This window comes from Eleutherodactylus coqui, chromosome 6 (genome assembly GCF_035609145.1).
Source record: "Eleutherodactylus coqui strain aEleCoq1 chromosome 6, aEleCoq1.hap1, whole genome shotgun sequence".
NCBI lineage: Eukaryota > Metazoa > Chordata > Amphibia > Anura > Eleutherodactylidae > Eleutherodactylus > Eleutherodactylus coqui.
Window position 1 is genome coordinate 116,043,655 of NC_089842.1, and position 23,600 is coordinate 116,067,254.

A 23,600-nucleotide genomic window follows, 5' to 3' on the forward strand; every position below is an offset into this window, starting at 1 on the left:
AACATTTATTATATTTAGAGAATATTTCTAAAAATCACATATTTATCTGTTTTATGAAGCACAGGTTTTATGACTGTATTATATTGTAGGTAGATATTGCGAGGTGAATTGAAGGCAATGTTTCCCCTAAGCCTCTGTAGCTACTAAGCAGAGCAGTTAGGGACCCTGGAACTGTTCCCTCTAAATTGGATAATACAGAGCTGCATCAAATAAATATTAACGAGCAGAGCCCTAATTAGCTATCAGGCAGGCAAATATAGAGGGCCACCTAGCATCCCGGCAAATAGTATTGAACAGCATAAAGGTTTAGCACGGTGTAAGTTATGGTCAGCATCTCTTGGGGTCTAGGGTTGTGAAGGATTTAATGTCTGTTTCCCTAGCGGGCTCAAACATCAGAAGCAATATGCAGCATAAAAGTGGCAATTAAATTACAGGGGATTGCACAGTAGTGACCTGTCAGAAGTACCTGACACAGTAGAAAAGAGAACTGCAGTGCTCCAAATAGCCTCCCAATGTGATAGGTTTATTCAGTTAGGTGTTGTATGAGATTGAAAAGTTACACGCTCCTGGATGGCACCCTGGAAGCCCATGGAACCCTGGTCTAGGATGGGGGAATGCAAGTGCAGGGGAACAGGGGAAAGGCCGCAGTCAGAGCCTAAAGCATCATGTCCAGGGGCAGTGCGGATCCGACCCTGCCCCCGAACAAGGACCATGCTTACCGGTTCGGGTCTTCTTTTTTTCTGTACTGCGGATGCGTGTGAAAATGCCAGCAATCGAGCCGTTGCACATGTGCAGTAGCGTTTTTTGGGATTTTTTCTTTATTTTCCTTCGAACTACTGCTTTCCTGTGGAATCCGCGGCCTATCTGCAATTTCAATCGCAGGTGAGCTGCGGAGCGGACGGCTTCCATTGACTTCAATGAAAGCTGTCCATTCAGGAACCGCAGCAAAATGGAGCATGGTGCAATTTTTTTCTTATCTGCGAGCGGAAACCGCAATTGGTTTCTACTCATGGGCATGAAGCATTGTTTTACCATAGCATGCTATGTAGACTTATTGCTGCAGAATCTGGAGCAGAATGCTATCTCCAAATTCTGCAGCAAAAATCCGCCCGATGTTGCCAATGGCTGAAAGGACAGCGGCCTTTTTTTGGCATTCCTGTACAACACTTAAACGGGGACAACTCAGGTATGGGAACCTAATTTCTCTAAATGGCCATAACATCTTAGTTGTGTGGCTGTGGTGTCATGTCGCTTAGGTTAACATTGGTTGGGGTGGGTTTCATGTAGATAATGTTTTAAGCATAGTATATGTGGTGACCACCTGATTCTAAGCACATTTAGGAAATCTGTCTATTGATTTCGATTAGCATTGTAAAGATTGATAGGTAGCAATTTTACAGATTTTAGGAGCCAGTGTGCAAATATTATTTTTCCATTTATAAATGCTATTAATGATTTTGTTGAAAGTTGTTCATTAATCATTTGAACCAAAAAAATTGCAAATCCCAATTTGCCAGCTTTAAGTCTTTTTCACCTTCTGGGCTACCATGCAGACCATGTTTTTATAATCAACTAGATCATTTTCTTTTGAAGTGGGCATGATCACCTCTTTCACAATGACAAACCCAGTGTTAGTCAGCACCTTTTTTACAAACTTTTCATTTACTGTTAGAGTAGAAAACTTGTGGTCGCCCACACGATAACAGGTCATATCGAGTGCAAGAATAAGGACCATGTGTCCTCCAATTTTTAGCGAAGATGTGAAGCTTTTCACATTGTTCTTGAAATCCTCTTTAGTTTTACAGATGACGTTGAATAGGAAAACTGTAAGGAAGCAATCCACTTCAGGGATGGTCACTAATTTTGTAGAATTGCTGTCAAGTAGATCATACTTGAAGACCCCCTTAACTGCTGTTCTTGTTTGCTCTTCCTTTTCCTCCCATCCATTCCTAAAAAGAGTTAGAAGTTAATAATTGTTGAAAATGGCTCAAAAGTTTCATGCATTGACCAATCCTAGCTAATTGATATCCAATAAAATTTTAATTACACTATTGAGATTTCTGTTATCTCCAAAAGATATGGGAGTTTGAAATCTGGACTTTCTGTATATCCTATTGTGAATCTGTCTTGCCACACACACTGCTGTGGCCCCACTGAAAGCAGTGGATTGCAGGCAACGCCCGCAGTGATGATTCTCAGAGAAGGGCTTGAAATATAAACCCTTCCCCGAAAATCATCCCTAGCTGTAAAAAAAAGTAAAAATAAAAATTATACTCACCTAGAAGAGCTCTCCAGCATGTCAGTCTTCTTCTGTGTTTTGGAGGCCGGGGACTGAAAAATCCCTGCCCCCAGAAAGCGCTGGTCTCATTGGCTGAGCCATTGAATGACAGCTGAGCGCTGAATATGATTAGTCACAGCGCTCAATCAAGCACAGACAGCACTTAGCCATTCATTAAATTCATGAATTCATTGAATTCATGCCGCAGCTGTGAAAGCTGTAACAGAGGATTCCTTCATCCCTGCGGTCCAGCTATCACAGCTGTGGCAGAAGTCTGTGATGTACTCTCTATGTTATCAATGGGGCTGGCGCTGCTGCCGCCAGTCCCGTTGGAAGCACAGAGCGATATCGCAGATTTTTTCTTGCAAGGCTTGAGAGTAAAAATCGCAAATGAGTATGAAACCACTGAAAATCATTGGTTTCATAATCATCGCTCTCACACCGCAAGAAAAAATAATCGCTAGTGGATAGGCACCCTAACAGGTAGAGGCCTGAGAATGAGTAGATACACAGCAGCCAACAGCGTTTAGCCACATACTCCTAAGCAGGTGAGCAGCAGAAAAAGGCTGTAACAGAGGTCTGCCTTCTACAAGTCTTGATTGGTCTAATTGTTTTAAGTAGTGAAGTTAAGATCAGCTGTTCTGGTGCTCACTGTGAATGCGAAAATATAGGAGTCGAAGCAGAAGTATATAGCTCTGACCCCTGTGTAAAGAAATATGAAGAAATGGTCAGGGAGGCGCTTTAGGTGGCTAATAGGGAGAGTATATTAAGGTGTCCATATGATAAAAACGTGATAAATAGTAATAAAGTGGAATAAAATAAAATAAAATAAAATGACTCACCCGGTGTATGGTGAAAACTCCTGTGGAGAGGAGTCTCACCTTGGCTTATCAGATCTCTATAGGATCTTTCCTATGGCGTCCAACAGGTTCCCTGGTCGCTGGAGTCCGCTGCAGGGCTTCTGTGTCCAATACTGGATTGGACCCACGGTGTAGTGATAGGGTTTAAAAAAATAAAAAGTGCTCCTGCACTGCCTCAAACAAACGACCAGTTTTGACAATAGTGTTATTGTCTGAAAGGTTTATTTAGGTACAACGCGTTTCGTCACTAAGAACGACTTTATCAAGTACTTTATAAAGTCGTTTTTTAGCGACGAAACGCGTTGTACCTAAATAAACCTTTCAGACAATAACACTATTGTCAAAACCGGTCGTTTGTTTGAGGCAGCGCAGGTGCATTTTTTATTTTTTTAAATCCTATGACCCCTGTGTAAAGGCCAGCATTGGTAATTGTAGGCACAGTTTCCATTAAAATCAATGAGAACTGTACCTGCGATTACCAGTGCCAGCCATTACTCAGGGGTTGGAGTTAGCTGCCTACATTGTGTACCCTGTGTTTCAAACTTCACATTTCAAAAGCCATAACTTTTTTATTTTTTCACTGACATGGCTACATGAGGGCTGTTTTTTTTTTTGCATGGGAAGTTTAATTCTATTACTGGTACCATTTTTTGCATACATAAAATGTATTGTATAACTTTATTATTTTTTTAGGGGACAAGGAGAAAATCCACCTCAATTCTGCCATCGTTCTTTGTGGGGTTTTTTAAGTGTAAATCATGCAGTATAAATGACATAACCATTTAGGAGGGATAGTATGATTATGATAATACTAAAATTATATATTTTTAAAGTTTTTCCATTTTTGCTCAATAAAATCCCTTTTTGGAAACATTTTTTGATTGCTGCATTCAAAGTCCCATAACTTTATTATTTTTCTATCAACAGAGCTCTGTGAGGGATTGTTTTTTGTTTATCAAGCTGTAGTTTTTATAGGTAAATGTTGGGGTACATATGGCTGTTTTGATAACTCTTGTTTTTTTTTTTTTCATTTAGTCTCTCAAAAAATGCAATATTTGTGCTTTTTTTTTAAAAAAAAAAATAGTGTTTCCTTTACAGAATAGGAAGTGTGCTTGATTTTTTTACAGATGCAATGATACTAAATGTGAGTTTTTAAATTCTTTAAAACATAGAGGGAAAGGTGCACCAAAAAGTTGTTTTTTTAAACTTTTTTTCTTTTTTTACTATTTTTACAACCCTCCATGATTACATGGTGAAGGGCCAATGATGTCGCAGAGAGAGCGCCCTCCATCTGTAAACACTTTACATGCTGCAATCAACATTAATCACAGCATGTAAGGGGTTAACAAAAGGGATCAGTGTTCTCTCCAATTTCCACTGTTAAGTGACAGCTGGCTCCTACTATAACAGGCAAAGACTCAATTTCTGAGCTCATGACTTCCATAGGATGTAAGTTTACATCCATTTGTGCAACTCAAAATGACAGCAGGCCTGGGGGTTTATCTGATTGTCAGGTATCCCAAGCTTTGAATCAACCATTAATGACCTACTCTGAAATTAAATGAAGTGATCAGTGAGCAGTGTGTGATTTTTCGCTCAGTACCCTGTTGGTCCTGCCTTTACATGGGACAACTATTGGTCAAAATTTCTCATTTAAGTAATTGTTCAGCTGATAGTCCATGTAAAAGTATTCTTAACCTTCGGGCTATGCAGTGAGCTATTTGTAGACATAAGATGCAAACTTCCTGTCTGTGCGAGTTGTGCCTGACATGTTTACGCTCAACTCGCATCGGACAGCATATGGAAATCTGTCTGTGTGCTGTCCGATTTACACAGACAAAGCACCTAGACATGCATTAGCATGTTCGATTTGTGGTCTGTGATATAGACACGAATACGATATGCAATTATTTTTTTCATGAGGAACGTCAGTCTGTTTTGAAAAAAAAAAACGCCAAACTGTATAGCCTCGTAGTCTATCATGGAGCTGTGTACTGCAAATGAAAAAACATAGGCGAGTAATGGCGAACCTTTTAGAGACCGAGTGCCCAAACTGCAACCCACAACTCACTTATTTATCCCAAAGTGCCAACATGTCAGGGGGCCGGGCTTATCATAATGTATGATTTTACCCTCATCATTCCAAAAAAGACAGGGTCGCTTCAAAATATACAGCATGCAGATTTTGACTGCTTTTTGGATACGGAAATGCTGCAGGATATCCTCAGCAGAATTTCTGTAGAAAATTCTGCAGCATTTCCGCATACAAAAAGCAGTCAAAATCTGCACCCTGTCTATTTTGAAATAGCCCTGCCATCCCACAGCGGCCCTCAGAATAATAGCAACACTCCACAACAGCCCCCAGTGTAATAGCGACACCCCACAGCAGCCCCCAGTGTAATAGCAACACCCCACAGTGGCCCCCAGTGTGACAGCAACACCCCACAGCGGCCCCCAGTGTGACAGCGACACCCCACAGCGGCCCCCAGTGTAATAGTGACACCCCACAGCGGCCCCCAGTGTGACAGCGACACCCCACAGCGGCCCCCAGTGTGACAGCGACACCCCACAGCGGCCCCCAGTGTGACAGCGACACCCTACAGCGGCCCCAGTGGTAATAGTGACATCCAACAGCTGCCCCAGTGGTAATCGTGACATCCCACAGCGGCCACCAGTGTGACAGCGACACTCCTCAGCGGCCACCAGTGTAATAGCAACATCCCTTAACGGCCCCCAGTGTAATAGCGACACCGCTCAGAGGCCCCCAGTGTAATAGCAACACCCCACAGCGGCCCCAGTAGTAATAGTGACACCCCACAGCGACCCCAGTGGTAATAGTGACACCCCACAGCGGCCCCAGTGGTAATAGTGACACCCCACAGCAGCCCTAGTGGTAATAGTGACACCCCACAGTAGCCCCAGTGGTAATAGTGACACCCCACAGTGGCCACCAGTGGTAATAGTGACACCCCACAGCGGCCCCCGAGTGTAATAGTGACATCCCACAGCAGCACCCCATGTAATAGCGACAAGCAACACCTCACAGCGACCCCAGGGTAATAGTGACATCCTATAGCGGCCTCCCCTGCCTCACTCACAGTTGTGGTGTGCTCTGTGCTGTCCTCCTGCGCCTCAGCCTCTGCTGCCGCAGCTCCCAGGTTCAGCGCTGTCCTCTGTCCTGGTGCTCCCAGCCTCGCCACTGTCCTGTATGTGGGGCCGCCGGGCAGGCTCTGCGCTATCTGTGCCGCATCTCTCAGCCTCGCTGGCACCTCCGGCCTCGGGCCCCCCACTCTCAGCTTAAAAGCTGGGGGGCATGAATCAGTGGATTGACAGGTGTATTATGTTGCCACCCCTTACTTCCAGGGGCGACATAATACACCAGTAACGAGGAGACGTCAGGGAAGGAGGATCCCGGCTGCACACTAACGTCACAGTGTATGCCGGGATTGGCCCCGCTAGCAGTGCAGCTGAGTGAATGCCAGCAGGGGAGCCGCGGCCCTTGTGGGTATTCACAAGTGGTGAGCGGCCGATGGCAGTGCGTGCCAGTAGGGAGGGCTCTGCATGCCAGCTCTGGCATGTGTGCCATAGGTTCACCACCACTGACATAGGCTATCGTCTGTCTTTCATGAACTAGCCAAAAACTTTGAATTGAGAGAAATTTAACAAGTGAACAACAATCTCTCTATGTGAAAGTACACAAACATCTTTCATTTGATAAGAACTTGCTGTAGTTAGTATTTTGAGCATCTATTTGCATGATAGTTATCCTGTGTAAAATCACTTACACTGTCTATACAATCTGTGTGTGCAGATCTGAAGTGAATTTGGTCTCCAAACGTCGGAGCAAGCTTTGGATTGGAAAACAAAATTCCAAATGATCAGTTGAGCAAGCAGGGTGTTTCAGAACTTTAGTGTGAAAATATTCTAATTTTTAAGGAGCAGCACTGTCTTGAAAAAAACTATTATTTTCTAAACTTTGTCTTGACATTTGGAGAACAGGTATACTTCAGATCAGTAAAAAAATAATAATCAGGGTAGAACTATGAAATTTAGGTCAGACAAATAAACAATAAACGTTGAAGTGAAAAATAAGTATTATTTGTCTAAAAGAAGAAATTGAAAGTCAAAGAAGTAAAAGCAACCCCTTGTCATTTTTCAGGCATTTATGATGGAAACTCAGAGCTCAAGTGCATAAGTACAGTATAATTAGACTCTACCACCTTTATCTGCATCATAGGAAATATAGGAGGCATTAGATAAGTTATTTCAGAATAAGAATAAGAAGTAACCAAAATAATAGAAAATAAATAAACGGCATATTCACTAAACCCCGTGTATACAAGGCATATACAAGAGCATCTACATTATAGTCTAATAACGGCCTATACTGCACTGTATATGCAAAAAGATACTGGAGTGCTCGTTTGAAAGAAGAAAAGGCTTGTCAGGTTGTGCTGCTGTGACCTGTTGGTCTACAGGTTTCCAGGAGCACATCTTCACAGGTGTGCAATAATTATACTTGCTGGGTGTGGTGTTCTCCAGCCAGCCAATCTCCCCTACTCTGCTGCATATATACATCAGTCCCTCTGGAAGAAGAAGCTAGTATCCCTTCACTCTAGGGATTGGTTTCCTTGTCTGGTGTGTAGGTGTGTGTAGGTGTGTGTAGGTGTGAACATTGTCATGTTTAGTGTCTGTTCCAGGGGCCAGACATCAAGTGTGAACAGGCATGTTCAGTGTATATCTGTGTGAACAGTGATGTGTTCTGTGGCTCTGAGCAGGTGGCCAGACATTATGTATGAATAGTCCTGTTCTGTGATGCAGGTATCCCTAGTGTGTTGATGTGAACTGTGTCCTGTCCTGCTTTGGTTAGTTTTCCACCCTAGGGCCATAGGTTCCAGTGTGGGGCTATCCTTATTGGGACCATTCCCCTGCAGGCAGGCAGGTGTCTCATTAAAGTAGGGACCTGCCAGACGAGTACCCATTTGCAGTTCTGCAGTTTACGTTAGGAAGGAAACTTGACAAGGCTGTTGCACTGAGCTGCTAATGTATGTGTAGATCTGCCTGTGATCAATTTGGGGCTTCACAACTTATATCATGGAGAATTGTAATCTTCCCATGTCCCCATATTACTACTGGACCATATAGGGGACATAATCTCCTGTAACAGGGAACTATTGACCAGAATAATCATATTTACTGTACTGCTTTCATGGGAGTAAGAATATTTAGTGTTTATAAATTGCATTGCACCCAAGTTCCAACTTTATATAAATGAGCTCACATACTCGTTGCCCTCCAGTTGACTAAGGAATTTTGCAGCAAATGACCAATCTGTGGCTTCATCACCATTCTCCACCCATTGATTGAAGTGCTTGACACTGGCATCTGTGAACTCAATAACATGAATCTCTTTGAAGTATTTGCTGGCTGAAAAAAGTGGATAGATGATCCCCCCAACGCTTGATGCAAGCATACGGTTTCCTTTCACCATTCCTGTAGAAAAGAGAAGAAAGCAAGAATTGAGCAATAGAGAATGAATCCGTGGTTGCATGACATTGGATGAGAAGAGCAGAGAGATTTTAGCAGCTATACTACTATCACGTGTGGTGTAGGAAGTTGGAGGTCAACCATTTCATGACCAGGGGGGTTTTGGGTTACGATGAGCGAACAATGCTTTATATTCTGCAATATTGAATTGTGAAGGTAATTTTTATTTTTGCTTCTTGGTTTATCAATTTTTTTTTTTTTTTTCAGGACGCACAGACCATTCTTACATATTGAGTGGACCTCTCTTGTTTAGTATGTCTTATGTAATGATAAATGGGCAGAAACTGAAAAAAAATATACTTTTTCTCATTATTTTTATGTTCTTTTAAGTAGTTGGTTTAATATGCAATATTTCAACCAGAAATTAATTCTCAAAATATGCTCTGCAAAGTAATGCCAAATATGTGTACATTGTCTAACATGTAATGCTAATGTAGGAGTAGAAGCACAAAGCCTAGATTTTAATTTATGAGTCTCACTCCAGAAGTTTTGCTGGCAAGGAAAATGTATTTTACACAAATGGCACACAAATCTGTACATAGATGTATGCCACGAGAACATCTAGATGTATGGGGATTATGTGAGCCACGCATTATGCACTTAGATTTTGAAGGCTGATAATCTGTAATATAGTTGGTTGCTGTCACTTCCCCTATGAATGTATGAATCTTTATATTCATTGTGCATGCATTTTCAATATATTCATTGGATTTAATCTGGTTCCATCCAGGAGCATCTATGACAGGACCCCTAGATGGAATGAGTTGACGGAAATCTGAATAGTGTCTTACTACTCAGCAATGGTCATCATCTTGACCTATAAACCTATAAACATATTAAGTTTGTAAATAGAGATGAGCGAGCATACTCATCCGAGCTTGATGCTCGTTCGAGTATTAGGGTGCTCGAGATGCTCGTTACTCGAGATGAGCACCACGCGGTACTCGTCTCGATTAAACATGCACTGACCATTGAATTCAATGGAGCCGGCAATACAGCCGGCTCCATTGAAAGCAATGGGCTGCCGGCGATCTCAGGATGAATTTTCGGGAAGGGCTTAAAAATATAAGCCCTTACCTGAAAATCATCCTAAGGGTGCGTTCAGACGAGCGTGTTTTGGTGCGTGCATACGCACGCACAAAAACACGCTTGTATTTTCAACACTGCATTCCCTATGGTGTGTGCACATGTCCGTACTTTGCAGGTGCGTGCCTGCAAAGATAGGACATGCGTGCACCATAGGGAATGCACGCATTGTTTTCAATGGAGCCACGGCTGCTGCCGGCGGCTCCATTGAAAACAATGGCCTGCTGGCTCCCTGCATTCCTTTTCAGGGAAGGACTTTACATATAAGCCCTTCCCTGAAAAAAGAAAGATTTTAGTGTAAAAAAGAATAAAAATGCAGGCATTCTCTTCAATGGAGCCGCTGCTGCTGCCGGCGGCTCCATTGAAGACAATGGTCTGCTGGCACACCTGAATTCTTTTTCAAGGAAGGGCTTTACATATAAGCCATTCCCTGAAAATGAATTAAAAGTGATTTAAAAAACAAAAAAATAGATACTCCCCTCCCTTCAGCTGCCGGGGCACAGCCGCGTCTTCTGGTGCTGTCCCCTGCACTGTGGTGCTGAACTGCTGATCTATCACCAGCCGGGGATTTAAAATCCCCACCTGCTGAAAGAGCTGAATGTGATTGGCTGAGGTGCTCAGCCAATCAGAGGCAGCTCTCACTCACACCCATTCATGAATTCATGAATGGGTGAGTGCTGCCTCTGATTGGCTCAGCGCAGGGACCAATCAGGGGCAGCTCTCAGCTGTCAATCAGAGGCAGCACTCACTCACCCATTCATGAATTCATGAATGGGTGTGAGTGAGAGCTGCCTCTAATTGGTGAGGCTGTGACCAATCAGAGGCAGCTCATTCAGCAGGCGGGGATTTTAAATCCCCGTCTGCTGAATACTACTCAGAGCAGTTCAGGAGAACTGCCGGCCAGACGCAGCTGAACTCCGGCTTCAGCGGAAAGGTGAGTATACATTTTTTTTTTTTTTTTTTACACATTTTAGGATGATTTTCGGGTAAGGGCTTATATTTTTAAGCCCTTCCCGAAAATTCATCCCGCGCTCGCCGGCAGCCCATTGCTTTCAATGGAGCCGGCTGTATTGCCGACTCCATTGAATTCAATGGGCTAACATCGTTCTTCTCTGCCACAGCTGTTACAGCTGTGGCAGAGGAGAACGATCTTTATGCTGACAGTGCGGGGGGGGGGGCACTCTTGCCGCTATTGTGGCTTAATAGTGGGACCTGGGAACTTGAGATACAGCCCAACATGTAGCCCCTCGCCTGCCCTATCCGTTTCTGTGTCGTTCCCATCACTTTCGTGAATTTCCCAGATTTTCACAAATGAAAACCTTAGCGAGCATCGGCGATATACAAAAATGCTCGAGTCGCCCATTGACTTTAATGGGTTTCGTTACTCGAAACGAACCCTCGAGCATCGCGGGAAGTTCGACTCGAGTAACGAGCACTCGAGCATTTTGGTGCTCGCTCATCTCTAGTTGTAAATTCAAGTGTCAACATATAAATACAAAACTGTCCTAAGTCTGTATTCACATGGGCAAGTGCAATTTTGGACAGTGAAAACTGACATATTTTTGTGTTATTATTGCAATTTTAAGATGTTTGCTATGACTTTTCATGATTATTCACATGCGGTTTAAATACATTTTAAAATTTTTCACTTCTATGCACTCCCTAATTCTATTTTTCATGTGGTCCCTATAGTAACATGCATTAAAAATGAATTGGTCTTTCATGGCAATGTAAATGTGATCTATTTTTCAAACTCTCCCCTAGAATATAATGGGAGATTCTAGAATAAAAATTGTACAAAATAGGACTTGCAATGATTTATCAAATTTTGGCTATCGGCCCAAACGAAAAATTGAATGGGTGATTATCCTGTTCAAGTTTTGTCCATTTCTGAATCAGACAGTACTTGAGAGAGAAAACGGCCCATGTGAATACAGCCTAAAGATTATGATTTCATATCCATCATCTCTACACAAACAAAAAAGTCTTATTAAAATATAATTAATCATGCTAAAAAATCCTATATTGTCAATTATATACCAATATTAATTATACAGCATCACACTATCTATATATATAAAGCTGAAAGCCCTCACTGACTCACTGACTGACTCATTGACTGACTGACTCGCCAAAAGTTCTCCAACTTCCCGATGTCGTAGAAACATGAAATTTGGCGCAAGCATAGATTATCTCCAAAATAGGAAAAGAAATTGGGTCCCAACTCGATTATTCAATTCTAGCGCAAAAGAATTGGCGTCGAAATTTAACGTACATAATCTAAATCACTCACTTCCCAATGTCATAGAAACGGGAAATTTGGCACGAGCATTGATTATGTCATAAAAAGGAAAAGCTAATGGGTCCCAACTCGATTATTCAATTCTATGTGCGAAAGAATTAGCGTCCAAATTTTACGTGCGGAATGTAATTTTCTCACTTTCCGGTGTCATAGAAACGTGAAATTTGGCACGAGCATTGATTATGTCATAAATAGGAAAAGCGAATGGGTCCAAACTCGATTATTCAATTCTAGCGCAAAAGAATTGGCGTCGAAATTTTACGTGCGGAATGTAATTTTCTCACTTTCCGGTGTCATAGAAACGTGAAATTTGGCACGAGCATTGATTGTCATAAGTAGGAAAAGCTAATGGGTCCCAACTCGATTATTCAATTCTATGCGCAAAAGAATTAGCGTCCAAATTTTACGTGCGGAATGTAATTTCTTCACTTTCCGGTGTCATAGAGACAGGAAATTTGGCACGAGCATTGATTATGTCATAAATAGTAAAAGTTAATGGGTCCCAACTCGATTATTCAATTCTATGCGCAAAAGAATTAGCGTCCAAAGTTTATGTACGGAATGTAATTTTCTCACTTTCCGGTGTCATAGAAACGGGAAATTTGGCACAGGCATTGATTATGTCACAAATAGGAAAAGCTCATGGGTCCCAACTCGATTATTCAATTCTACGCGCAAAAGAATTAGCTTCCAAATTTTACGTGCGGAATCTAATTTTCTCACTTTCCGGTGTCATAGAAACGTGAAATTTGGCACGAGCATTGATTATGTCATAAATAGGGAAAGCTAATGGGTCCCAACTCCATTATTCAATTCTATGCGCAAAAGAATTAGCGTCCAAATTTTACGTACATAATCCAAATCTCTCACTTCCCAATGTCATAGAAACATGAAATTTGGCACAAGCATTGATTGTGTCATAAATATGAAAAGTTAATAGGTCCCATCTCGATTATTCAATTCTAAGCGCAAAAGAATTAGTGTCCAAATTTTATGTACGTAATCTAATTCTCTCACTTCCTGATGTCATTTTATATGAAGGAAACGTCGCATGTTTACCTCCACGTGGTGTTTCCTGGGTAACGCAGAGAACTATGCAAAATGGTGAACATATGTTTTTCCTCAGTATCTCTAAAGTAACCACGACTTCATAAGATTTTCCGTGTGAACACCAGATAAACAGCAGTACCAAATTAACTCGGGCGAAGCCGGGTATATCAGCTAGTATCTATATAAAGACAAAAGCCCTCACTGACTCACTCACTGACTCACTGACTGACTCGCCAAAAGTTCTCCAACTTCCCAATGTCATAGAAACTTGAATTTTGGCACAAGCATAGATTATCTCCAAAATAGGAAAAGTAATTTGGTCCCAACTCGATTATTCAATTCTAGCACAAAAGAATTAGCGTCGAAATTTAACGTACATAATCTAAATCTCTCACTTCCCAATGTCATAGAAACTTAAAATTTGGCATGGGCATTGAATATGTCATAAATAGGAAAAGTTAATAGGTCCCAACTTGATTATTTAATTCTATGCTCAAAAGAATTAGCATCCAAATTTTACGTACGGAATCTAATTCTCTTACTTCCCGATGTCATAGAAATGTGAAATTTGGCATGAGCATTGATTATGTCATAAATAGGAAAAGCTAATGGGTCCCAACTCGATTATTCAATTCTATGCACAAAAGAATTAGCGTCCAAATTTTACATACAGAATCTAATTCTCTCACTTCCAGGTGTCATAGAAACGTGAAATTTGGCACGAGCATTGATTGTGTCATATATTGGAAAAGTTAATGGGTCCCAGCTCAATTATTCAATTCTATGCGCAAAAGAATCAGCATCCACATTTTACGTACGAAATCTAATTCTCTCATTTTTTGGTGTAATAGAAACTTGAAATTTAGCACGGGCATTGATTGCGTCATAAATAGAGATGAGCGAACGTGTTCGTCCGAGCTTGATATTCGTGCGAATATTAGGGTGTTCGTGATGTTCGTTATTCGTAACGAACACCATGCGGTGTTCGGGTTACTTTCACTTCCTTCCCTGAGACGTTAGCGCGCTTTTCTGGCCAATTGAAAGACAGGGAAGGCATTACAACTTCCCCCTGTGACGTTCAAGCCCTATACCACCCCCCTGCAGTGAGTGGCTGGGAAGATCAGGTGTCCGCCGAATATAAAAGTCGGCCCCTCCCGCGGCTCGCCTCAGATGCCGTGTGAGTTAGATGAGGGACAGTGCTGTTTGTACCGGAGCTGCTGTAGGGAAAGAATTGGTAGTTAGTGTAGGCTTCAAGACCCCCCAAAGGTCCTTATTAGGGCCACTGATAGCTGTGTGTTGGCTGCTGTTAGCAGTGGCAATTTTTTTTTTCTCAAAATCGCCTCTGCAGAGCGTTGCACCCGGCATTAGGGACAGAAGTGCTGCATAGGCAGGGAGAGTGTTAGGAGTAAGTGTAGCCTTCAAGAACCTCAACGGTCCTTTCTAGGGCCATATTTAACCGTGTGCAGTACTGTGCTGGCTGCTGTTAGCTGTGCTGCATTTTTTTTTACTTCTCAAAATCGCCTCTGCAGAGCATTGCACCCTCCATTGATACTGCAGGGAAAGAATTGTGTAGGCACGGCCACAACACAGTTATTATTCATTGAATATACGCAGTGCTGCCTTTTTGTGCAAAAAAACGGAAAATATTTCTATTTGTCCTGCCTCTGTCCGTCCTAAGGGCGGTGGACACGTGTCGGCTGCGTGTGCAACCTTTAAAAATCAGACGCACCCAGCTACGGTTTACTGCTGGCTTCGCCATTTGCTTTCCTTAATTGGGAAAAAAAATACCTGCTCTGCCACAGTTAATAACTCTGCTACCCTCACGTTCTGTGACACATTAGCAGGAAAACAGCACAGTTATTAAACTTCTCATGTTCATTGAATATACGCAGTGCTGCCTTTTGGTGCAAAAAAACGGAAAATAATTCTATTTGTCCTGCCTCTGTCCGTCCTAAGGGCTGTGGACACGTGTCGGCTGCGTGTGCAACCTTTAAAAATCAGACGCACCCAGCTACGGTTTACTGCTGGCTTCGCCATTTGCTTTCCTTAATTGGGAAAAAAAATACCTGCTCTGCCACAGTTAATAACTCTGCTACCCTCACGTTCTGTGACACATTAGCAGGAAAACAGCACAGTTATTAAACTTCTCATGTTCATTGAATATACGCAGTGCTGCCTTTTGGTGCAAAAAAACGGAAAATAATTCTATTTGTCCTGCCTCTGTCCGTCCTAAGGGCGGTGGACACGTGTCGGCTGCGTGTGCAACCTTTAAAAATCAGACGCACCCAGCTACGGTTTACTGCTGGCTTCGCCATTTGCTTTCCTTAATTGGGAAAAAAAATACCTGCTCTGCCACAGTTAATAACTCTGCTACCCTCACGTTCTGTGACACATTAGCAGGAAAACAGCACAGTTATTAAACTTAGATTATACATTCACTAGAGGCAGTGGGGCCTTTCGTTTTCAAAAAAGGGAAAAAATTATATTTGGCCTGCAGTCTTGCGCCAATTTATTAGCTGCCTGTGAAATCAAATCACTGGTAATACAGCATGCTGAGGGGTAGGCCTAGAGGACGTGGACGCGGCCGAGGACGCGGAGGGCCAAGTCAGGGTGTGGGCACAGGCCGAGCTCCTGATCCAGGTGTGTCGCAGCCGACTGCTGCGCGATTAGAAGAGAGGCACGTTTCTGGCGTCCCCACATTCATCGCCCAATTAATGGGTCCACGCGGGAGACGGTTATTAGAAAATGAGCAGTGTGAGCAAGTCCTGTCCTGGATGGCAGAAAGTGCTTCGAGCAACCTATTGTCAACCCGCAGTTCTGCGCCGTCCACTGCTGCAAATCCGAATCCTCTGTCTGCTGCTCCTCCTTCCTCCCAGCCTCCTCACTCCACTACAATGACACCTGCTCAGGAGCGGGAACACTCCCAGGAACTGTTCTCGGGCCCCTGCTTAGATTGGGCAGCAGCGGTTCCTCTCCCACCAGAGGAGTTTATCGTCACTGATGCCCAACCATTCGAAAGTTCCCGGGGTCCGGGGGAAGAGGCTGGGGACTTCCGCCAACTGTCTCAACAACTTTCTGTGGGTGAGGAGGACGATGACGATCAGACACAGTTGTCTTGCAGTGAGGTAGTAGTAAGGGCAGTAAGTCCGAGGGAGCAGCGCACAGAGGATTCGGAGGAAGAGCAGCAGGACGATGAGGTGACTGACCCCACCTGGTGTGCAACGCTTACTCAGGAGGACAGGTCTTCAGAGGGGGAGTCAAGGGCATCAGCAGGGCAGGTTGCAAGAGGCAGTGCGGTGGCCAGGGGTAGAGGCAGGGTCAGACCGAACAATCCACCAAGTGTTTCCCAAAGCGCCCCCTCGCGCCATGCCACCCTGCAGAGGCCGAGGTGCTCTAAGGTCTGGCAGTTTTTCACAGAGACGCCTGACGACCAACGAACAGTGGTGTGCAACCTTTGTCGCGCAAAGCTCAGCCGGGGAGCCAACACCAACAGCCTCACCACCACCACCATGCGCAGACATATGATGGCCAAGCACCCCACAAGGTGGGACGAAGGCCGTTCAGCGCCTCCGGTTTGCACCCCTGCCTCTCCCCCTGTGCCCCAACCTGCCACTGAGATACTACCGCCTCATGGCCTGCACCCACACCCTCATCTCCGCTGTCCTCGGCCCCATCCAGCAGTGTAGTTCAGCGCACCGTCCAGCCGTCGCTTGCGCAACTGTTGGAGCGCAAGCGCAAGTACGCCGCCACGCACCCGCACGCTCAAACGTTAACCGTCCGCATAGCAAAATTCATCAGCCTTGAGATGCTGCCGTATAGGGTTGTGGAAACGGAGTCCTTCAAAAGCATCATGGAGGCGGCGGCCCCGCGCTACTCAGTTCCCAGTTGCCACTACTTTTCCCGATGTGCCGTCCCAGCCCTGCACGACCACGTCTCCCGCAACATTGTACGCGCCCTCACCAACGCGGTTACTGCCACGGTCCACTTAACTACGGACACGTGGACAAGCACAGGCGGGCAGGGCCACTACATCTCCCTGACGGCACATTGGGTGAATTTAGTGGAGGCTGGGACAGAGTCAGAGCCCGGGACCGCTCACGTCCTACCTACCCCCAGAATTGCGGGCCCCAGCTCGGTGGTGGTATCTGCGGAGGTGTATGCTTCCTCCACTAAAGCACCCTCCTCCTCCTCCTCCTCCTCTGTCTCGCAATCAAGATGTGTTAGCAGCAGCATGTCGCCAGCAGTCGGTGTCGCGCGGTGTGGCAGCACAGCGGTGGGCAAGCGTCAGCAGGCCGTGCTGAAACTACTCAGCTTAGGCGATAAGAGGCACACGGCCCACGAACTGCTGCAGGGTCTGACACAGCAGACCGACCGCTGGCTTGCGCCGCTGAGCCTCCAACCGGGTATGGTCGTGTGTGACAACGGCCGTAACCTGGTGGCGGCTCTGCAGCTCGGCAGCCTCACGCACGTGCCATGCCTGGCCCACGTCTTTAATTTGGTGGTTCAGCGCTTTCTGAAAAGCTACCCACGCTTGTCAGACCTGCTCGTAAAGGCGCGCCGGCTCTGCGCACATTTCCGCAAGTCCCACACGGACGCTGCCACCCTGCGCACCCTGCAACATCACTTTAAGCTGCCAGTGCACCGACTGCTGTGCGACGTGCCCACACGGTGGAACTCTACGCTCCACATGTTGGCCAGGCTCTATGAACAGCGTAGAGCTATAGTCGAATACCAACTCCAACATGGGCGGCGCAGTGGGAGTCAGCCTCCTCAATTCCTTTCAGAAGAGTGGGCCTGGTTGGCAGACATCTGCCATGTCCTTGGTAATTTTGAGGAGTCTATCCAGGTGGTGAGCGGCGATGCTACAATCATTAGCGTCACCATTCCTCTGCTATGCATCTTGAGAAATTCCCTGCAAACCATAAAGGCAGCTGCTTTGCGCTCGGAAACGGGGGCGGGGGAAGACAATATGCCGCTGGATAGTCAGGGCACCCTCCTGTCTATTTCTCAGCGCGTACAGGAGGAGGAGGAGGAGCATGAGGAGGATGAGGAGGAGGGGGAAGAGACAGCTTGGCCCGCTGCTGACGGTACACCGGCTGATTGCCTGTCATCCTTTCAGCGTGTATGGCCTGAGGATGAGGAGGAGGAGGAGGAGGATCCTGAAAGTGATCTTCCTAGTGAAGACAGCCATGTGTTGCGTACAGGTACCCTGGCACACATGGCTGACTTCATGTTAGGATGCCTTTCTCGTGACCCTCGCGTTGCACGCATTCTGGCCACGACGGATTACTGGGTGTACACACTGCTCGATCCACGGTATAAGGAGAACCTGCCCACTCTGATTCCCGAAGAGGAAAGGGGTTCGAGAGTGTTGCTATACCACAGGACCCTTGCGGACAAGCTGATGGTAAAATTCCCAGCCGACAGCGCTAGTGGCAGAAGGCGCAGTACCGAGGGCAAGGTAGCAGGGGATGTGCGTAGATCGAGCACCATGTACATCCCAGGCAGTGCAACAGTCTTTAAGGGCCTGGCCAGCTTTATGGCTCCCCACCAAGACTGTGTCACCGCTCCCCAGTCACGGCTGAGTCGGCGGGAGCACTGTAAAAGGATGGTGAGGGAGTACGTAGCGGATCGCACGACCATCCTCGGTGACGCCTCTGCCCCCTAAAACTACTGGGTGTCGAAGCTGGACACGTGGCCTGAACTAGCGCTGTATGCCCTGGAGGTGCTTGCTTGTCCTGCGGCTAGCGTCTTGTCGGAGGGAATCATCACAGATAAGCGTACCCGCTTGTCAACCGACAGTGCCGACAGGCTTACACTCATCAAGATGAACAAAGGCTGGATTTCCCCAGACTTCTGTTCTCCACCAGCGGACAGCAGCGATACGTAAGCAATACGTAGGCTGCACCCGCGGATGGAAGCTACGTTCTCTCTCACCATCCAAAACGGGGACATTTCTGCTTCATCAATCTGTGTCTAATATTCCTCCTCCTCCTCCTGCTCCTCCTCCTGAAACCTCACGTAATCACGCTGAACGGGCAATTTTTCTTAGGGCCACAAGGCTCACTCAAATAATTTTTCTGAACAATTTTTATAAGTTTCAATGCGCTTAAAAGCGTTGGAACTTTAACTTGAACCAATTTTTCAGTACACTGGGCTGCCTCCAGGCCTAGTTACCACTTAAGCCACATTAACCAAAGCGATTCACCTGCCATCTTGGTTGGGCATGGCCAATTTTTACTGAGGTACATTAGTACTGTTGGTACACCAAATTTTTGGGGCCCTCACCTACAGTGTAATCATAGCAATTTGTATGTTCTTCGCCTGCACTCATGGTACAGAAAGGTGTGTGGGGTTGGCCTACACTTTAGCTACATAAATGTAACTTGGGCCTTGGCTATACTAAGGCTACTGAAATGGAACTAAGACTGCGCTCCCGCTATACTGCTGCTTCGGAATTGTTACTGGGGCCTGTCTTGAGTGCTACTATTGCTGACATGGAACGAAGACTGCGCTCCCGCTATACTGCTGCTTCGGAATTGTTACTGGGGCCTGTCTTGAGTGCTACTATTGCTGACATGGAACGAAGACTGCGCTCCCGCTATACTGCTGCTTCGGAATTGTTACTGGGGCCTGTCTTGAGTGCTACTATTGCTGACATGGAACGAAGGCTGCGCTCCCGCTATACTGCTGCTTCGGAATTGTTACTGGGGCCTGTCTTGAGTGCTACTATTGCTGACATGGAACGAAGACTGCTCTCCCGCTATACTGCTGCTTCGGAATTGTTACTGGGGCCTGTCTTGAGTGCTACTATTGCTGACATGGAACGAAGACTGTGCTCCTCCTATAATGCTGCTAGTGATATGTTAGTGGGGCCTGTCCTAATGCTATGGCTGAAATGTTACGAATTCTGGGCTCTGCCTATACCGCTGCTAATGGTATGTCTCTGGGGTGTGGAAACAGAGGCTTCCCAAAGACATGATGGCGGCGAGGCCATTTCCCACCAACGCGGTTACTGTAAAGGTGCATATAACCACGGACACGTGGAGAGGACACGTAGTGCCTCAAAAACATCCCCCTCCTCCTCCAACAGGGAAAACATTCTTGGCAAATGTCTTTGCATTGGTTCGTCTGGTGGCAGTCCAAGAATTTCACCTTTACCGACACAATAAGAGAGCCCCCACACCATCCCCCCGCCACGGTCCACTTAATCCTGGCCGCATTCCGAAAACCAACAAAATACAACCGTGCTACTAGGTCCGCAGTCACCACCACATTACCACCAACGCGGTTACTGTAAAGGTGCATATAACCACGGACACGTGGAGAGGACACGTAGTGCCTCAAAAACATCCCCCTCCTCCTCCAACGGGGAAAACATTCTTGGCAAATGTCTTTGCATTGGTTCGTCTGGTGGCAGTCCAAGAATTTCACCTTTACCGACACAATAAGAGAGCCCCCACACCATCCCCCCGCCACGGCCCACTTAATCCTGGCCGCATTCCGAAAACCAACAAAATACAACCGTGCTACTAGGTCCGCAGTCACCACCACATTACCACCAACGCGGTTACTGTTAAGGTACATATTACCAGTCTGACTGGGGCATGCAGACACCTTGACAGAATGAATAGTGTGTGGCACATAGGTTCCCCATTGCTATGCCTACGTGTGCAGCTCCTGATGGCGGTGGCACAGGATTCTATTTCTCATTGCTTCTGTACAGCATTGTGGGCTATCGCCCCGCCCCTTTTAAAGAGGGCCGCTGCCTAGCCATGCCAACCCTCTGCAGTGTGTGCCTGCGGTTCCTCCTCATGGCAGATGCACTTCTAAATAGACATGTGTGGCGTGGCATGAGGGCAGCTGAAGGCTGCGCAGGGACACTTTGGTGTGCGCTGTGGGGGGGAGGGGGGGCGGTTGGTCAGCATGTAACCCAGGAGAAGTGGCAGCGGAGTGTCATCCAGGCAGTGATTGTGCTTTGTTGTAGCTAGTGTGGTGCTTAGCAAAGGTATGCCATGCTAATGAGGGCTTTTCAGAAGTAAAAGTTGTTGGGAGGGGGGGGGGGCCCACTCTTGCCGGTATTGTGGCTTAATAGTGGGACCTGGGAACTTGAGATGCAGCCCAACATGTAGCCCCTCGCCTGCCCTATCCGTTTCTGTGTCATTCCCATCACTTTCTTGAATTGCCCAGATTTTCACACATGAAAACCTTAGCGAGCATCGGCGAAATACAAAAATGCTCTGGTCGCCCATTGACTTCAATGGGGTTCGTTGTTCGAAACGAACCCTCGAACATCGCGGGAAGTTCGTTCCGAATAACGAACACCCGAACATTTTGGTGTTCGCTCATCTCTAGTCATAAATATGAAAAGTTAATGGGTCCCAACTCGATTATTCAATTCTATGCGCAAAAGAATTAGCGTCCAAATTTTATGTACGGAATCTAATTCTCTCACTTCCTGATGTCATTTTATATAAAGGAAACGTCGCATGGTTACCTCCCCGTGGGTAACGTAGAGAACTGCAAAATGGTGAACATATGTTTTTCCTCTGTATCTCTAAAGTAACGACTTCAAAAGATTTTCTGTGTGAACACCATATAAACACCAGTACTAAATTAACTCGGGCGAAGCCGGGTATATCAGCTAGTACTTAAGTAAATGGAGACAATAAATCAGAATTCTATTAAAATAAGTTTGTTTATGTCATAGGACGTAGCACCTCAATGACCAGCAACACTGAAAAATACAAAGCAGCCTCCTTATACTCAAAAATCTGAAGAATCCGTCTGTAATGATTAAAACAGAGACCAATGTGACCGTCAAGACATGTGGAAAACCAGGATTAATTTTGTTTGTCCCTAGTCACACACTGTACATTATCTGGTTAGCCGTGGGCACCCACCACTTATTACTGGCTAAGCCCTACCCATAATGTACCATGCAAAAAGCTCCATCATGCAGTCACAGGGGATTTGAAAAGACCCTCTTGCCTCTCTCATAATAGACTTGACACCCATGGATATGTTGAAATTCTGATATATTGTTCCCTTTAATATGAACAATCTGATGATATAATTATACACTTGAATATCAGTGTATTTATTGATGACCTTTAGGATTTTTGTTTTTATGGTGATTTTGTAAGTCTAAGTGCCATAAGATGCTAATAGGCTTCCTTTCAATATAAGTACCAGCCTTTCCCTCAACGGTTACATAAAAATGCATCTTAAAGATGCACCCCTTCAAAGTAGCATAACAAACCTCCTAAAAACCTTCCTATGGCTTTCCACTTAAGCCTATTATGTACACTTTCTGCCCCGCACCTCCTGTACTACCTCCACCCGGTTTGTGTCCTAAAAACTATATATCACATGTTATGCTCACATTGCAGTGTTGCCCCTTGCTCCACCTCCTGTCCCTGTACCTTCTGTATCATCCCACTCCCTCTGTTTCAAAATAATTGAACACCACATGTAACTCTTGTAATTTTTGTAAATTTCATATTGTTTGTGTTCCCTAAGAACCTCGAAAAGCACTGTGGAATAAGTTAGCAATAATAATAATACATTATTATTATTATAGAGTTCACAAGATGAGGATACAACTTCTACACCATCTCTTGGTACCCCCTGCTGTATGCACTGTAATTCACTAGACTCTAAAAAAAAAACAATCTACTATCATTATGACTATGTCCCATTGCTCACACGCTTTTTGGTTATACAGACCTGAAGAAAACACTTCATGTAGTTGTTTCATGGGCTCACACATGGTTTCTTGTATGATGCTGACATCTCCATGAGAAAAGTGAGTCTCCACAAATTCTTTGAAATTCAGCTCTGCAGCGTGATAATCCTTACAGGTGGTGTAAGACATTGTCACTGGTTTATGTCCTGTGAAAAAGTCTGGAATTTCTTCCTTATTAACCATCAGGGGGGATGTATTGAATCTTATGACTCCAGTCACTTATGGTATATCAGGTGGTTTCTGACTGATATGTGATCGGAGACATGCTAGGCAAATACTTTATGTTGGTGCTTTAGGCTATATTTGCACTTCACAGGCTTTGCAGTGACCGAGTGATTTCAGAGTGTGTGAAGTAAAACTTTTAACGGTTCAAAGAATTACATTGTTAGGAGTCCAGCTGCTGGGCCCTATTATAGACCTGTACAGAGCTGTAATGCATGGAGCCCCCATTCAGGTCTAGGGGAACCAACCATCATTACGCTTGGTTGATTATTCCACCTTTACAATTATAAATAATGTTATCATGACAGTTTAATTTAACATGATATATAACGCACAGTTTGAGAACTGAACTTTTACAGGCAGGTGTGATCCAGCAATCACACATAATGTGAAAAAGTACCTTGATGTGCATGAATCTAGGTAAAATAAATAGGTTCTATTCAATGTGTAATACACTGTGCAAATACATTCATATGAATGAGCCCTTGCTATACAATTACAATCAGC

General features: G+C 45.0%; 1 protein-coding gene across 1 annotated transcript; it reads right to left on the reverse strand.

Moving 5' to 3' along the window:
* LOC136631432 (nicotinamide N-methyltransferase-like) lies at positions 1-23,009 on the reverse strand. Its single transcript, XM_066605720.1, has 3 exons — positions 22,853-23,009; positions 8,424-8,631; positions 1-1,949 (listed from the first exon to the last, which is right to left on the reverse strand). The coding sequence occupies exons 1-3, from the start codon at positions 22,998-23,000 to the stop codon at positions 1,520-1,522; spliced, it is 786 nt and encodes a 261-aa protein (XP_066461817.1). The 5' UTR covers positions 23,001-23,009; the 3' UTR covers positions 1-1,519.
* Between the last annotated feature and the right edge of the window lie 591 nt (positions 23,010-23,600).